At 35.0% G+C, this 17,637-nt stretch overlaps 1 protein-coding gene across 6 annotated transcripts in view; it reads left to right on the top strand.

Annotated features, from left to right (window-relative positions):
- vtd (RAD21 cohesin complex component verthandi) overlaps window positions 1-17,637 on the top strand; it is a 270,142-nt gene that overhangs the window by 69,010 nt on the left and 183,495 nt on the right. For 5 of the 6 annotated variants that reach the window (XM_070285354.1, XM_070285352.1, XM_070285353.1 and 2 more), the window contains exons 4-6: window positions 1,457-1,636; window positions 1,699-1,951; window positions 2,024-2,753. In XM_070285354.1, coding sequence (XP_070141455.1) covers window positions 1,457-1,636; window positions 1,699-1,951; window positions 2,024-2,753 — 1,163 coding nt within the window. Of the gene's footprint in view, window positions 1-1,456; window positions 1,637-1,698; window positions 1,952-2,023; window positions 2,754-11,645; window positions 11,787-17,637 lie in introns of those variants that run through there. The other variant, XM_070285356.1, reaches the window with a different exon arrangement.

Here is a 17,637-nt window from a genome sequence, read left to right as displayed (position 1 = left end):
AGCTTCCTGTCGTGCTAAACTTAAAAAGCTCAACTGGATGCTTAGACCAACGAGCAAGCTCAGCCTTGGCAACAAAATGTTGCTATTTAAGTCAATTGTTGTGCCTTCGATGACTTACTGCATCCAATTGTGGGGCATGGCTTCTGACTCGAACGTCATGAAGGTGCAAAGAGTCCAAAACCGGGCGCTGCGCTTGATTGCTAATGCCCCCTGGTACGTTAGAAATAAAGCCTTGGCAAGTGACCTCCACATTCCCTCTATCAGGGAGCAGATCAACCGGCATTCAAGTCGGTATAACGAACGTCTCACGGCTCACACCAATCGCCTAGCGGCTTCATTGGCCAACACGTCAGTCAGAAGAAGGCTCAAACGTAGACATCCCGCCGATCTCTGGACAAGAGGAAGACATATCTCGCGAGTATTAAAGCAGTAACTAGCATTTTCCACTTGTCATTAAAAATTTGTTAATTTGTTTCCGTTTCTGTTAAGTGCCATGTTATTGTTTTGTTCATATTTATAACCAACGTTTTATAGCCATTAGGTTGGTTGATCAACGTTAATAAAATTTTGTTTAATGTTATGCAAAAAAAAAAAAAAAAAAAAAAACCGATCGGTTTATATGGCAGCTATATGATATAGTTGTCCGATTTTTTTGAAATTTATACCAAAATTCTAGAATAATAAAATAAGCGTATATTCCGGAGTAGATGAAAAAACGTTGAAAAACAACTAAGTTATAATTTTTTTCCTATTAATTTCCCGATCGTTCCTATAGCAGCTATATGATATAGTCGTCCGATTTTCAAAAAATTAAAACCGAAATTCTGAAATAATATAAAATGGCCATATCTCAAAAATTATGCAATAATATTGAAAAACAGCCAAGTTATAATTATTTTTCTAAAAAATTATCTAACATTTGTATGGCTGCTATATGATATAGTCGCCCGATCCGGCCCGTTCCGACATATAAAGCAGTGAGGGCATATAAAAGACTATATGCAAAGTTTCATTCAGATAGCTTTAAAACTGAGGGACTAGTTTGCGTAGAAACAGACAGACGGACAGACGGACATGGCTAGATCGACTCGGCTGTTGATGCTGATCAAGAGTATATATACTTTATAGGGTCGAAAACGTCTCCTTCACTGCGTTGCAAACTTCTGACTGAAATTATAAAACCTGCAAGGGTATAAATATTTAAAAAAAATTGTTTTTATTGAAAAATACGTGTTCTTTCATTTTGATACCCTATTAAAAAACGAACGAGTGGGGGTGCCACCTTTTCATATTCATATGTAAATTTTACAACAACTGGCTGTCAAATGGCGTTTAAATTATTTTATTATCTTATTCTTATTATGACCGTCACCAATTAATCTTCTATAATGTTAATAAACATACAAAAAAAAATTAAATGTGGCCTCTTATTTATATTATTTTTATTTATTATTAGAACCAGAGCTTTTCGAAGATGACCTCTTTGGTGAACCGTCTCAACCAGCTGACCAGATTGACAAGGAAGCTAAAGTAGATAACATTGAAGCTGATTCCGACAATGAGGATATTGAGAATTTTAATGCTCTTCCGTCGCCAGCAACATCGTGCTTAAACTCAATCATTGATGAAAAGGAAGGTTAGTATTAAATGGGAAAGGTGTTTAATGTTTTAAATTTAAAAAATATATTTTTATTTAAGGATCATTTAACAAACACGCCGAAGTCTCTGAAAATGTAAAACTAAATGAAGTAACTCTTGTACAAAATGAAGATGAGGGATTCGCTTTAGCTCCAATTGATGCAACTGTATATAAGGGCATAACAAAGGCAAAACGCAAAAGGAAACTTATTATTGATGAAATAAAAAATATTTCTGGAGAAGAAATGAAGGCTCAATTAGCAGATACTTCTGACATATTGACTACTCTGGATCTTGCACCACCTACAAAGAGGTAATTATATATATATATATTTATACTATGTATGTAGTCTCATAATAAATTTTATTAATTTTTCTGTTGCAGGCTTATGTATTGGAAAGAAACTGGAGGCGTTGAAAAACTTTTCTCGTTGCCATCAAGATCGATACCGGCACGATCGTTATTTAATAATTATAGCCGACAGTTATTATCTCATTCGACATTCTTTGAAGATTTTTCAAGCGTTGCACCTATGGATATTCTTGCATTGGAATTTTATTCGCAAGATAAGGAAAATTCATTGATTATCTTAACTAAAAAAGGGCGCAAACGAAAGTGTGACCTTTCAACACATAATTTAACAGATCTTGGAGCAGATTCGCTAATTCAAAGCCTTGATGCTCCCGATGTTTTGAGAGACGAGCAAAAATCATTGGGGTTATCTGTAGCATCTTTAAATATTGCATCAAAACACCAAGAAACTTTTGTTGGTCAAAACGAATCCACTTTATTTGATAATATGCGGAGTCCAGAGTTGTTATCATTTAATGACATTGAACAATTTTCATCAATAAATGAATTGCCATTAACTCCGAGAAATGCAAATCAAGACATCGGGGATGATTTTAATCACGGTGACTCTACGCCAGCCGAGTTGGATCACGGCCAAACAACTCCCCAACATACAAGTATTGGAGAAATAGATAACATCCCAAATATACCCACAGATCAAATTAGTTCAATTATAAAAGAAACTGCTGCAAGGACAAGATTGGATGACAACAATTTTTCAAAGGGATGGAACAACTACGAAATTTCAACTTTTGTTGGTCAAGTATGTTTAATTAAACTATTAATACTTAAATTAATTATTTTATATAGCCCACCAAACATCATTTTTGTAGAGTTTGTTTTTAGAGTTTTTTTTTGCGTTGTTGAAGGCTCCTCTATGTCTAAGACCGTGGACTTTGAGTATTTTTTATAAAGCAGTGCCTTTTCTATGTATCGCACCGCTTCAAGTGGGGCTTGGCCTTTCTGATGGTGTACCGGACTTTATTGTCGAATTTTTCAGCTGTTCTAGGCATCACAGGATGATGAGGAACAGGAATGCCTGACTCTTCCGATCTACTTTAAGGATGGCCCTGTCCTTTATATCGACCCTTGAGTTTTGAGCTCGCAGTCTTCAGCACAAAGTTTGGGATATCCTTGGCAGTGACGAACTCGATAAATCGTCGTCGCAGCTAATTATCGGCGTCTCTAACCATGTCCGAGGAGTCAAACTAGGGTGTCGGGGTAAATGGGTCGGATTGTAATTTGTTTGTTACCATCTCTGCCAGTCCCAGGCACATCGATGTGAATATCGATTACATCGATTCTTTTTAATTTGATGGATGCAACGATTAGGTTTTGACCATTTTTACTTTAAAATGTAAATAAGCACGTTTTTGTAGACAAAAAACAGAGGTTTCATGAAATTAAATTTTTTTTTATATTATATAAATATTCCATTGGATCTTATTTAATTTCAACAAAAAATTAAGGTTTTTTTTAATTTAATCGATTATTAAGAATATATATATATACAGCTGTGTTCACTGAAATAGCAGTGCCCCACGACCTGCACGTTTAAGATTGGAAAATACTATTACAAACACTATTTTCATAAAATTTTTTTTCATAAAGGCTTAGTGTATTTAATTATTAACAATACCACAATCATTTAATTTAGGTAACATAAACCTTATAGAAGATATAGCTAATAACAACAAAAAAGGTCTATATTATGCCGATCATTGAAATAGCAGTGAAAAACTAAAATTCTTCATAAATTTAAAAATATCGTATAAGAAACCTATTTCTTCTTAAATTCTAATTGACTATGATCTAATATTTTGTTAAATAGCATTTAGAAACTATCATAGCCTCATACCTGGGTGGCATGGAGTCCACCAAGTCTTAGCAACGCTTGAGGGGAATATGGCCTCATTTCTCTTGCACAAATTGCCAAAGCTGCGGCTTAGAAGTCGGAAACTTCTTTAATACGTAGCCCTTGATGTCCCCCATAAGTTTTCGATCGGATTTATATCCGGGGACTGTGCAGGCCATGGCATTGCATCCACTTTTTCATTAAGAACCCACTCCTTGGCCACCTTGATGGTATGATTAGGGTCACTGTACTGCTGAAATGTCCAAATTAATGGCATATTTTCATCAGGATACGACTGCAAGACAGTTTTTAATATTTAGACATAAACATAATGGTCTTTGATCCGATCACCGATCATATATACGGGACCTACAACGTTGTATGAAAAGTATACCCAAACCATGATTTTTAGGCCACCATGTTTACTGTCTTCAGCGTATGGCTTGGAGGATACTATCTATTTGGAGGTCGACGGACATATTGTCTTGTCCTATTCCACCAAATAAAACCAGTTTGGAGTCATTTGTCCAAAGGATTTTACGCCATTTGAATAGTGGCAGTTCAAGTGGCGAACTCGGATCTGGCCTTGATATGCCTTTAACCAAGCAGTGACATTTTTCATGGACTTCGCGAGTCTAAAATTTATTCAATAAGTCCCCGGCGAATGGTCCCATGACTGATTCCCATGCCAATTCCTGCTCATATATCCCTAGAGGATGCAAAAGGACGAGCTTTGCTGAAGCGAAGTACGCGTCGAGCCTGTACAATTGTGGTTTTGCGAATCGTACCTCGTTTTTTTTGGGTTCGGTTAATATTTTATGATTTATAAACTATTCTAAAATAACAATTTGAAAGATTTGGAGTCTCTTTACATGTTTTGCCCTTCTTTCTAGGCTAAGTAATCTGATACCTTTCTCTCATGGAGCAGTGAGGTCCTGCGCCCACAAAAATATTTTTTTTTGCGTTGTAAAGGTGTATTATAGTATAAACTATAATAACGACCGTAATTAAACTCATTTTTTACAAAATTAAAAGAAATTTCGGCACTTTTTGCGAAAGAAAATTAAATACTGCTATTTCAGTGATCGGCTAAAAAGAGCTGCATATGTGAAAAAATATCAATAAAACATAAAAATAGAGCAAATCTAACGGAATTTTTTCTCGATTCATATCTTTAGGTTCCATTTTACAAAAACAATGTGCAATAGATCAGCTTGCAAAAAGGAATATGTACAAAAAAACGTTTTGAAGTTGTTCCTCTGTCGCACTGCTATTTCAGTGAACACAGCTGTATATATATTAAAATTAGTTTTTTTTTTTTCAGCTCTACCCTAGCCACCTCACTGAACTATTTCAGACCCCTATATATATATATATATATATATATATATATATATATGTGTGCATTAAAATTCGTTTTTTTTTCAGCTCTACCCTAGCCACCTCACTGAACTATTTCAGACTCCTTTTGGCATCCTTTCCCCTCATTCACGTCCTGAGAGCGATAGCTCTTTCGGGTGCTCCTTCTCGTGCCTCTCGAATTCCTAGTTAACTGCCTGGAACCGGGCTTTGTTCGCTTGATCGCTCTGGTCGGTTTTGCCGTCGTTCACATTCTTGGCTATCTTCGCCAGAATAAAACAGGCCTATTAGCCTGCTTCTGCTTCGTCTTGATATAGGTTGTGTTGTTTGGGGAATCCTCGACTTGGCATTCCCCACCGAACTCGGCGGAATTAGCGTCTTGTCAGATTACGTAAGAACAAAGCTGGATTAACCGCTCAGCTGTGAACCTTATAATCAGAGGGGACAGGTTACTATACATAAGACTTTCAGGGTCACGGTAAGGAATGGGAGTCAGGTGGTGTCTATCATATTGATACTCAGCTACGATTCGACTCGATGCACTACAAAGCGTGTGTTTACTTCGATTAGTTCTTTCCTGATTATTCTTATTTCACGATCTAAATTGTCCTGCTCTGTGTCCATGTTTTCCGCACTTGAATTTGAATTGTTCTAAAAGGCTTAAGGCTTTTCTTTTCTGTTTTAATCCTTCTGCTTTACCTAGAAGCTTAACCGTGACCTTGAAAGGATGGCAGCTCATCCTGCGTTTCCATGACAAAGATGAAATGTTCGAAATGGGCAACAATAATATCACTATTGCTCAATTTAATATTCATTTCTGTCAGTTTATCAACAACTTCGAAATACGAGAAATACGAGAAATTCATTCGAAATTCAAAGAATAAGGCTAGCCTTTATAATAATTACAAACGTGCCGGTTCTCTTACTGCTATTTCTAGTTATCTTAGTGCTCGGTCGAATTTTACCGTGCTCAACGCGCAGTGTTATAAAAATTAATTAACCCGCTGTAGGACTCACTTCACGCAGGACCCGAAACAGTTTTATAAGTTTAACCAACACTAAACGGAAACGCAATCTATATCCTTCCTCGTTTTCATTTAATAACACTACAGCAAACTCTGATCAGGCCATCGCCGGTCTCTTTGCTGAGTTTTTAAAAACTACTTATTCTTCCTCAAATAGCTTAGATCAGACTTACTCTTTTGATATGCCCAGGTCAAACCTTATCTTCAGTCCTATTTTAAACAAAACCGGTAAAACCGGTTTATTCACCGGGATTCGTTGGAATACCAGGCTGCGTGCTCAGCTATTGTGCTGGGGCTCTGTGCAATCTTTCCTTCTATTATTGTTTACCTTATCTTTAGAAACCTCAGGATTTCCCCTTATTTGGAAGGAATTACAAATAAGATAGCAAATCGGATGCCAGCAATTATAGAGGAATCACTAAATTGTCGGCAATTTCAAAACTTTTCGAGAATGTAATCACCCCCCACTTGCAGCATTTATGCAGATCCGTAATTTCTCCATGTCAGCATGGATTTATGAGGTGAAGATCGACCACTACAAATCTCCTGGAAACCTCTCTCTTACCAACGCAACTTTGAAACCGACGTGATTTACACAGACTTTAGTAACGCTTTTGATTCGGTTAATCACTCTCTTCTTGTAGGGGAGAGTGGGGATAGGTGAACCACTTTTTTTTTATTAACATTATTATGTCTGAACAATTCGACTTAGGGTCTGCTGTATATAGAAATCTAAAAGAGCCCACCTTCCTTGGAATATTAAGTATTATGCAAAAATACTATCTTTTGTTTTGTAAAGTTTATTTGCTTTCAAAATTTTTGTCTCGAATGGTTCAGGTATCCCCACCCGTGGGGATAGTTGAACCACCTATCAGGATAGCACAAAAACTACAATTGTATAAAAAAAGTGTAATTTATTTCTTTGTGCATGCCTTCTTTCTGTTCGAATATAAACATTGCACCTCTACAGCATGAAATCAAACATTACAATATTGCTAATTATTCTAATTTTTGTTTTTATTCTTTCTTTTTTCTGGAGTTTTCTGATTGCGTTTTTCTGCCGTGAGTCTGTAGCAATGATACTCCTTCCTCGTTTTCTTCCCCGAAACGTCTGTTTTCGTGGTTTAGCCTTTGGGTACCCTCGTAAGTCCTGGTGGTTCATGTATCCCTACAAGTCATTAGCCAATTAGAAGTGATTTGAAGAAAACATTAAATATTTAAACTGCGTGAGCTATACGTGAAAATATCATCATCTGCGTCTACTTACGATAAAATACAATTTTATAAAGTTCAATGCCACTGGCGAAGCACGATAAAATTTTTCCAAGAAAACGTTAGGTCACAATTGAAGCTTCAAACGGCGATACAAACTTCGGTTAGCGATAAAAACGACAACAATCGTTTGACGCGACTGTGCGTGGGTGTGAGGTTAGAATATCGACTAAGTAAGCAACACACATAAGATGGCGCACCAAATCATGACAGAAGGTGAAATATTTGTAGTGGTTCATCTATCCCCGTGGTTCACCTATCCCCACTCTCCTCTAATGAAGCTTGACGTAATTGGGTTTCCTGTCGATCTTCATAAATGGATTTAGAATTATTTGAGTGACAGAACTAAAAAGGTTCTGTTTAAAAATTACTCTGTGTCACACCTGGGGTCCCACAAGGTAACCACCTCGGCCGGCTGCTATTTACTTTGTTTATCAATGACCTCCCGGTGGTTCTAACGAACTCTAGAGTACTTATGTACGCTTGTGACGTTAAGCTATGCCTGCAGTATGAGGACAGCTCTTGCTAGTCAGACCTGCAATCGGATCTTAATAAATTTCAAGCATGGAGTCGTGCTAACTTATTACATCTCAATAGCTCCAAATGCAAACTGATGACATTTTCACGTGTCACTCCCCAGTTTGCCACTTTTTCGCTTAATGACTGCGTTCTCGAAAGAATACCTCTTGTTGACGATTTGTGAGTTCGTTTAGACCCTAAACTTTTGTTTTTGAACATATTTCATGCATGGTTAATAAAGCCAGAGGCATGCTCGGTTTTATTAAAAGGTGGTCGAAGGAATTCGATTCTCCTTATATAACAAAGATTCTTATTACTTCATAGTATGCCCTATTTTGGAGTGTGTGTTCATGTGGCTGGAGTCCTCAATTTGGAGTCCATATTAACAGTATTAAATCTGTACAAAAGAATTTTTTACCTTTCCCTCTCCGTTGCCTACCGTGGAATGCTGATGAGAGACGACCGTCCTATTCTAGTAGACTAAAAAAAAAAAATTTAAAAAAAAAATAAATAAATAAATAAAAAAAAACGAGAAAGCTAACTACAGCATGCCAATGTTTGTATACCCTTGCAGTTTGCAATTGGATCATTACAAATTCAGCCTTTCTAGTTCAATTAATAGAAAACAAGAAAGGAAGCTAACTTCGGCACGCCGAAGTTTGTATACCCTTGCAGATTGGTTTTCATATTTATGTCATAAATTATAATGCCGAAAACAGACACTAAACTGAGTTACATACCATTTTACCTATACTTATTATGTTTACAGTTTGACAGTTACAGTTATACATTCCCAGCTTTACATTTTCTCTACATCTGCGGATCGCTTCTATGGCTGCTATATGATATAATTGTCCGACTTTCATAAAATGTATACCAAAATTCTATAATAATAAGTAAAGCTCATATCTCAGAGTAGATGAAAATACGTTGAAAAACAAAGAAGTTATAATTTTTTCTATTACTTTCCGTATCGTTCTTATGGCTATAAGATATAGTCGTCCGATTTTCATAAAATTTTTACCAAAATTTTAAAATAATACCAGAAGCTCATGTGTCAAAGTAGATTAAAATACGTTGAAAAACAACGAAGTTATAATTTTTTTGATTAATTTCCCGATCGTTCCTATGGCAGCTATAAGATATAGTGGTCCAATTTTCATAAAATTTTTACCAAAATTCTGGAATAATATAAAAAGGCTATATCTCAAAAATGATGGAATAATATTGAAAAACAGCCAAGTTAAAATTTTGTTTCTAAAAATTTATCGAACATTTATATGGCAGCTATATGATATAGTCGTCTGATCCGGCCCGTTCCGACATATATAGCAGTGAGAGTATATAGAAGACTATATGCAAAGTTTCATTCAGATAGCTTTAAAACTGAGGGACTTGTTTGCGTAGAAACGGACAGACGGACGGACAGACGGACAGACAGACGGACGGACAGACGGACATGGCTAGATCGACTCGGCTGTTGATGCTGATCAAGAATATATATACTTTATAGGGTCGGAAACGTCTCCTTCACTGCGTTGCAAACTTCTGACTGAAATTATAATACCCTGCAAGGGTATAAAAATAAAAGGAATTATATAAAAGTTGTATTAATATACTCAGCATATAATAATTTGGTTTAGATATTAATATTATTAATTTAAATGCTGAAAACACAAATAAAATAGAGATTCATTACATTTCACCTATACTTATTATGTTTACATTCCCAGCTTGACATTTTCTCTACATTACAAACATACGTTGAAAAACAACGAAGTTATATTTTTTTCTCTTAATTTCCCTATCGTTTAAATGACAGCTATAAATTATAGTCGTCCGATTTTTATAAAATTTAAACCGAAATTCTAGAATAATAAAAAATGGCCATATCTTAAAAATGATTAAAATATTTTAAAAAACAGCCAAGTTATAATTTTTTCCTAAAAATTTGTCGATCATTTGTATGGCAGCTATATGATATTGTCGTCCGATCCGGCCCGTTCCGACATATATAGCAGAGAGAGTATACAGAAAAGTATATGCAAAGTTTCATTTAGAGAGCTTTAAAACTGAGGGACTACTTTGCGTAGACAGACGGACGGACGGAAAGACAGACAGACAGACGGACATGGCTAGATAGACTCGGCTGTTGATGCTGGTCAAGAATATATATATGTCGAAGATTCGTAAAGCTAACTACGCTAAATTCGAATGTAACCAAAATAATGAGCTCCATGTCGAATAAAGAAGTGTGTAATATTCTGATGAGTTGAGTGAGCATCATTTGAGTGTAACTCAAGTGAGCATGGCGCCTGGGGTGTTCAGCTTAAACTGCGAGAACATGGTGAGATAAATGACTGGTGTGGTGAGATAGAGAAAGAGACCGATGACAGGTGAATGGCAATGACAGGTGAATGGCAATGACAGGTGAATGGCAATTCACTTCTGAACGGACAAGGAACACACCCAGGCGATTTGCTGTGTGAAACTCTAAAAACTGCAGAATCATGGAGGATGAACCGATGTCTCCAACACCACTTCCTAGGTCTCCGATATATACTTTGTAGGGTTGGAAAGGTCTTTTTCACTGCGTTGTAAACTTCTGACTGAATAATAATACCATGCGAAGGTATAAAAATGCCAAATAGAAGAGGACCGAGCTGGCTCCCTTGAGAACCCCAGAAGTCACGTGAGCAAGGTTTGAGAATGAACCCTTGAATGCAACTTTTTGAGTACGTTTCAACAAATAAATATAAATCCACTTGATCAATGTGACTGGGAAACCCAAAAGACAACGTTTTTTCAACAGTAACTGATAATTCACCGAATCGAAGGCTTTGCTGTAATCTGTACAGATAACATCGGTTTGTGTATTATTTTTAAACGCGTTTCTAATGACAGCAACAAACTCAACGAGATTTGTAGACGTTGATCTGCTTTTCATAAAGTCGTCCTGTGAGGGGCTCATTATTAAGCTACATTGGTGGAATCGTACTTAGTTTAGCTGTACCTCTGTAGTGTTCAATATTAGATTTAATGCCCTTTTTATGAAGTGGAATGATAAAAGGTTCTTTCCGAACTTCGCACAGTGCACTATGGTCCAGAATCCGTTTTTTTTGGCATAAAGTCGATTTTTTTATGTTAATATATCGTTTTTTTCTTATTTTTATCTTAAAGTAAATTATAAAAATGTTAATTAAAAGCTTTAAATGTGCCACCAATGCTTATTGTGAGCTTTTAAAAGTGCGATTGCGATCAGCTGATTTCCGAATACAAATTCGCGCCAAATATTTACTAGCTTTGAGTTGTGTCACACGCTTTAATTTAGTCCGAAAAATTAAACTAAAATATGGAAAATAATCCTCAAGGTATGTACTATTTAATGTATATTGTTATTTTATGTGTAGTTCTACGTATTTAGTGTTGTGTAACGTCCAATTTATGTGAATGTTTTTAGAAAACTAACATGCGTTCTCCGTTTTTCGTGGAATATAACTAATGAGCTGCTCCATGCTGACAGCAACTAATTGGTCCAGAATGTACTTGTGAGTGTTGTCTTTAACCACAAACCAAAAACTCATCCCCGTTCGTCCCCCTTTTCTCGCATTTTGGTAATTTATAGGCACGTTTGAGTTTACTCAAAGCGAACTTTTTGAAATATGGCGCAGCGGCAATCGCAAAAATCAATGTGTATCTGATTGGATATACACAAAAATTAATAAAAACGCTTTGGAATCCAATACGATAAAGGAAATAGACAAAAAAATCAGTAATTTTAATAGTTACATTCATAAACGGCTTCCCAAATATAACTACATGCTTGAACGGTTCATGTCTAAGCATACTGTATGGTTGGAATCAAAAATATCAATTACTATTGATGAAACCTGCAAAACACCACAGCAGATGGGACGTCCAACCTTATCTTACACGAATGCGGGTACAAGATTAAAAAGGAAATTGGCATCTGAGCTCGCAAATGAAAATAATTGTGACACAAATCTTCTGGCACATGCTGCAGCAGTCTCTGCAAAGAAACAAAGCAAAAAGGACACGGCTTTTGTTCTAAAAAAAGCCATAACAACACCCGAATACTCAACTGAATCGAGAAAACAATTTGATGTGCAAAAACCCATTCCACTTACACCCGATGAAGGTTTGGCATACCTCCTGGATAATTCTCTTACAAAACAGCAGTACATGAACACTAGACTTATCAATAAAAGTCGCCATAGTGACATTTATCCAGCCTATAGTCTAATAATGGAATCTAAATTACAATGCCGTCCTGGAGATATAAAAGTTACAGAAACTGCCGCCCAAGTATCATTACAAAACCTTTTGGATCATACTGCGCACAGAATTATTAAAATGCAAGCCGATGTTTTAAGCCAGTTTCCAAACAGCTCTGAAATTAAACTAATATGCAGCTATGGATTTGATGGTTCAACGGGTCATTCAATATACAAGCAGAAGTTTGATACCAAAACAACTGGTGAACAGCTTTCAGATCACTCCATTTTTGTGACTTCTGTTATACCCATCAAAATTATAGACGCTTTTGATCACAACATATGGAATAATAGAACACCGCAATCTATACGATTTTGCAGACCTTTAAAAATTGAACTTGTAAAAGAAACTACGGCACACATAATGATGGAAAAGAACTTTTTAGATTCTCAAATTAATAATCTCAAACCTTCTGAAACCTTCAATGAAAATCGTGATATAACAGTAAATTATGAAATGCACATGACACTTATTGATGGCAAAGTGCTAAACGTTTTGACTGGAACTACATCTACTCAATGTTGTCCAATCTGTGGTGTCACTCCAACAAAAATATTAGAAATAAAAGATTTTAATTCTGAACTTTTTGTCCCAAAGCCTGGAGCTTTGCAGTTTGGCGTAAGTCCATTGCATGCCTGGATCCGGTTCTTAGAATTTGTCTTAAACATTTCATATAAAATTGAATTAAAGAAATGGCATATAAAAGGTGATGATAAGATTGAAATGAGCAAACGGAAAAAATATGTTCAGGAAAAGTTTTGGAACGAAATGGAAGCGGCAATACCAATGATGGTAATACGGCAAGGAGAGCTTTTGCCAATACTAAGCTACTAGCATATATTACCAACTTCAACGAAGATCTTTTAAATAAATTTCACGCAATTTTAATCGCCATTTCTTCCAATCATTATATAAATTCGGAAAAATTTCGCTCATTTTGTGAAACAACTTTTTTATTATATTTGCGAAGCTACCCTTGGTATCCGATGTCACCAACAATTCATAAAATATTGGTTCATGGTTACCAGATTAATAATTCGAGCTTAGTTCCACTAGGATGCTTAGGCGAAAATGCTTCTGAAGATCGCAACAAAATATACAAAAAAAATAGATTGTCGCATTCAAGGAAAAATAGTCGTCTCAATACTATGAGAGATATATTTCACAGAGCTATAGATTCCTCGGATCCATTATTATCGAGTGTATCTCTAAGGGAAAGAGAAAAAAAAAAAAAAAACCCTTCTCAAAAGAGGTATTAGATCTTTTGGACCTGCCGTTCACAGCAGAAAATGAGAATGATCTGCAGTGCGATTCTGACGACGATCTGGATAATTATAATATTGAATTGGATGAAGAAGAAAATTGCATTTAAAAAATAAGTAAGTAATTGAGTAGAACAGAAAATAATATATATTTATTCTAAATCAACTCTTAATCAGTTTGCAGGGGCGGCAGGCGTGGGCGTGGTCGCACTGACCCAATTTTTTGTACAGAAATTTTTAATGCCATAAAAATAAATTCTGCAAAGTTTGAACCCTGTAGCTCAATTTTTCGACTTTATGCCAAAAAAAAAACGGGTTCTGGACCATAGTGCAGTGGTCGATTTAGCCAATCTGGCAGTCAATAATTAATATCAAGCTAAATAAACAATTTATGTTTTTCAAATTATTTTTATAATTTAGTATGTAAATTAACAAATATTTTAAGATACTTTTTATTTTTAATTAAAAAAATTTTTAAATTAAAAAAAAATGATTTCATTTTTAATTTTCTTTTTTTTTTGAAAAATTTGAAGCTCTGTATTTTATTATAACAAAATTGGAAAATCAAATTTGATGTTAAAAAAAACTATTACATTTCTTTGTTGCTTATTTCGGGGATGCTTTCCAAAAGCTGAATCACCTCGTCATCCAAAGCAATATACTTTTTTGAGAACGCGTAAGTACATTTTGACATCGATGATATAAGCCGGTCTGATGTCAGTAAGAGTGAATGCATAAGGTCTTCGTATTTATTCTGGACGTTTTTCGAGGCTTTTTCAGTTAGCACAATAGACTCATTTAGCCAATTTTCATTTTGTTTTTGAAAATATATGTGGTTTCTACGGCATTTTTTCCACTTTCGTAATTTTGTAATTTTGCTAGAAAATTTGGCTAATTTTTCATTTATTTGCTTGTATTCTTCATCGTTAATATTGTTCTTATCAATAAGGAATGAAAAAACATGGCTTTGAATTGCCTCAATCGCCTTTCGAGCTCAGTTTCCTTGTGCCATATTGCAAAAAAAAAACTGACATTGTACCTATAAAATACAATAAGCTATAGGGTAGCAGCTAGTAGCACCTCATTTTGACACTGGACGATTCACAAAAGCTAATTCAAAAAACACAGAAAGTTTGGTGGCAGGAGATCGTAGGGATCACAAGTTCTATTCCACGAAAGTCTGAGGTATGTAAGTAATGCTACTGCAAATGAAATGTTAGCTTCTACATAGATTTACCACGAATACAAACAAACACAGGATACACACATGTTTTTTTTACTAAATACATACCAACTTTGACTTAGGTTAACACTTATTTCAGAAAAAATCGCAAAACTTTAACTTTTACAAAGCGAAGCAAACGCCTAAAAAGTGCGGGAAAATATATTTAGGTGTGAACAGAAAAATTTAGTGAGCATCAAAATAAATATTGGGGGGATTTTAGTTTTCAAAATAAATAAAAATATGAACTAAATTGTAACTTTCAATTTTATATTTATTGCCTGCCAGATTGGCTCAATCGACCACTGTGCTTCGGGGAAAAACGAATGCTGAAGTGATAACTGAAAATGTCTACACAGTGCACATTGGGACAGCGAGCCGATATTTCGACGAAAATTAAAGTTTTAAAGCTATCAAATTTGGTACATATGATAGTGTCAATACACATACAATTATATGTAAGTTTCAGACCGATCCTTAGCCGCCCATATATGATAGGTTTCCTCTTATTGATACCTGTACGGTAATAAATAAATTAAATTCAAGAAATATTTTAAATTCATTTTTTTTAACATTTAACCTTAATATTAATAAGTAAAAAATAACAATGCATTTAAAATGACTTATATAGTATTTTTTATACCCTTGCAGGGTATTATAATTTTAGTCAGAAGTTTGCAACGCGGTGAAGGAGACCTTTCCTCCGACCCTATAAAGTATATATATTCTTGATCAGAATCAACACCCGAGTCGATCTAGCCATGTCCGTCTGTCCGTCTGTCTGTTTCTACGCAAACTAGTCCCTCAGTTTTAAAGCTATCTGAATGAAACTTTGCATATAGTCTTCTATATACTCTCACTGCTATATATGTCGGAACGGGCCGGATCGGACGACTATATCATATAGCTCCCATTCAAATAATCGATACATTTTTAGAAAAAAAATTATATCTTGGCTGTTTTTCAACATTTTTGCACCATTTATTAGATATGGCCATTTTATATTATTTCGGTAAAAATTTCATGAAAATCGGACGACTATATCTTATTGCTGCCATAGGAACGATCGGGAAATTAATAGGAAAAAATCTATAACTTCGTTGTTTTTCAACGTTTTTTCATCTACTCCGGGATATACGCTTATTTTATTACTCTAGAATTTTGGTATACATTTCATAAAAATCGGACAACTATATCATATAGCTGCCATATAAACGATCGGTAAATGTATAAAATATGTAAAGCTGGGAATGTAGAACTGTAACTGTCAAACTGTAATGTAATAGGTAAAATCTATTGAAACTCTATTTTGTGAGTGTTTTCAGGATTTAAATTTATAATATAAACATCAAAACCAATCTGCAAGGGTATACAAACTTCGGCGTGCCGAAGTTAGCTTCATTTCTTGTTTATTTTAAAATATTCCTAACATTCGTCTTCTACATCAAGTTTTGTTGAAATAGGATTTCCAGAGTCAAAATCTGAATCACTATCACTATTGCTCCGTGCTTCTCATTCAAAACCCGTTTTTTGGACCCTTTTTAAAAAAATTCTTATTTGAAAACGCAAAGAATAATTGAAAACTTTTTTTATTTATTGTATTAAAAAATGTTCAAAGTAAATAAAAAAATTGTTTTTGCCTCGATACGAGGGTTGTTCAAAGAGTAATGAGACTTGGTGGTGGAAAAAAAAGATGTCGTCCTGGCGGCCACGATTCAGGGTCTCCAGAGCGTCCGAAATGAAAAAAATCGGGGTTATAATCAGAATAGATATCATTTTCGGGTGACGGAACAGATTTAAAAAAAAAAATTTTAAACAAAAAGGCGGCCATTAAAAAAAAAAATTTCGATTTCGGGCTTTTTTTTTGTACTTTAGTGTAAAAAAAAATAGAAACAAAAATTAAAAAAAAAAATCTGTTCCGTCACCCGAGAATGGTGACACTTCTGCGTCGATTCCACTTTGTTTCATGAAAATCGGTTCAGTTGAACTGGAGATAGCCGCCAGTTCGAAAAACGTGGTTTCGAGATAAACGCGTTTAAAGTTTGAAAAAAGCTCATTTTGCGAAGACCTTGCTTCACAAAAAAGCTGTATCTTCTAAAGTATTTTGAATTTCTAAAAAACCTTTTGGGGACATATACACAACATCCCAATCTATAAATAAATGCAAAAAAAAAAAAAATCGAAAAAAAAGTTGCCCAATGAAAAGACCCCCTTAAGGGGTTATCCGGGTTTTGAAGCACTAAAAAAGGCATATTTTCACGGATTTTTTTAAAAGATCATACGACAATTTTACAAATTTAATTTATTGTAAATTAAAATATAAGGTTTGAACTACATTGTGTAAAAATTTGAACAAACAATATTTTAAAAAATGAGCTGTTGTTGAGGCTGGCTTTAACTTAACCCCACAAGAAATTATGTCTTAGCGGTGGGCAGGATATCTCCGTCAATGTTTATAGGAAATAAAAAAAACAAAGTTTTTCTGTTAGTGTATGTTACTGGCTTGTGTTTGAACGAAGGAATTTTTTTTTTATTAAAAATTGAATTTTTGGTAGCACTTTTTATACAAAGTGTCATATTTTACGTCATTTTTGGCCATATTTTGGCTTATAAAATGAGTTGTAAATGAAGATATAAAAAATCCTTCGTGAAACGACAACAAAACCATGTGTACAAAAGCAATAGTTTTCGAGAAATCGTGACTACCGACTTAAAAAAAATGGTTTCGAGAAAAACGACGCAAAAGTTCGAATTGCCAGTTGTGACTACTACGACGCGCTGGGCTTTAAATTTCTCCCATTCCTACAGTTTTGCTTCGATCGACTTGAAATTTTCGG

The sequence above is a fragment of the Drosophila kikkawai genome, chromosome 3L (assembly GCF_030179895.1).
Source record: "Drosophila kikkawai strain 14028-0561.14 chromosome 3L, DkikHiC1v2, whole genome shotgun sequence".
NCBI classification, from domain to species: domain Eukaryota; kingdom Metazoa; phylum Arthropoda; class Insecta; order Diptera; family Drosophilidae; genus Drosophila; species Drosophila kikkawai.
Note: the sequence above shows the minus strand (reverse complement) of the source record. Positions and strands in the feature narration are given on the sequence as shown.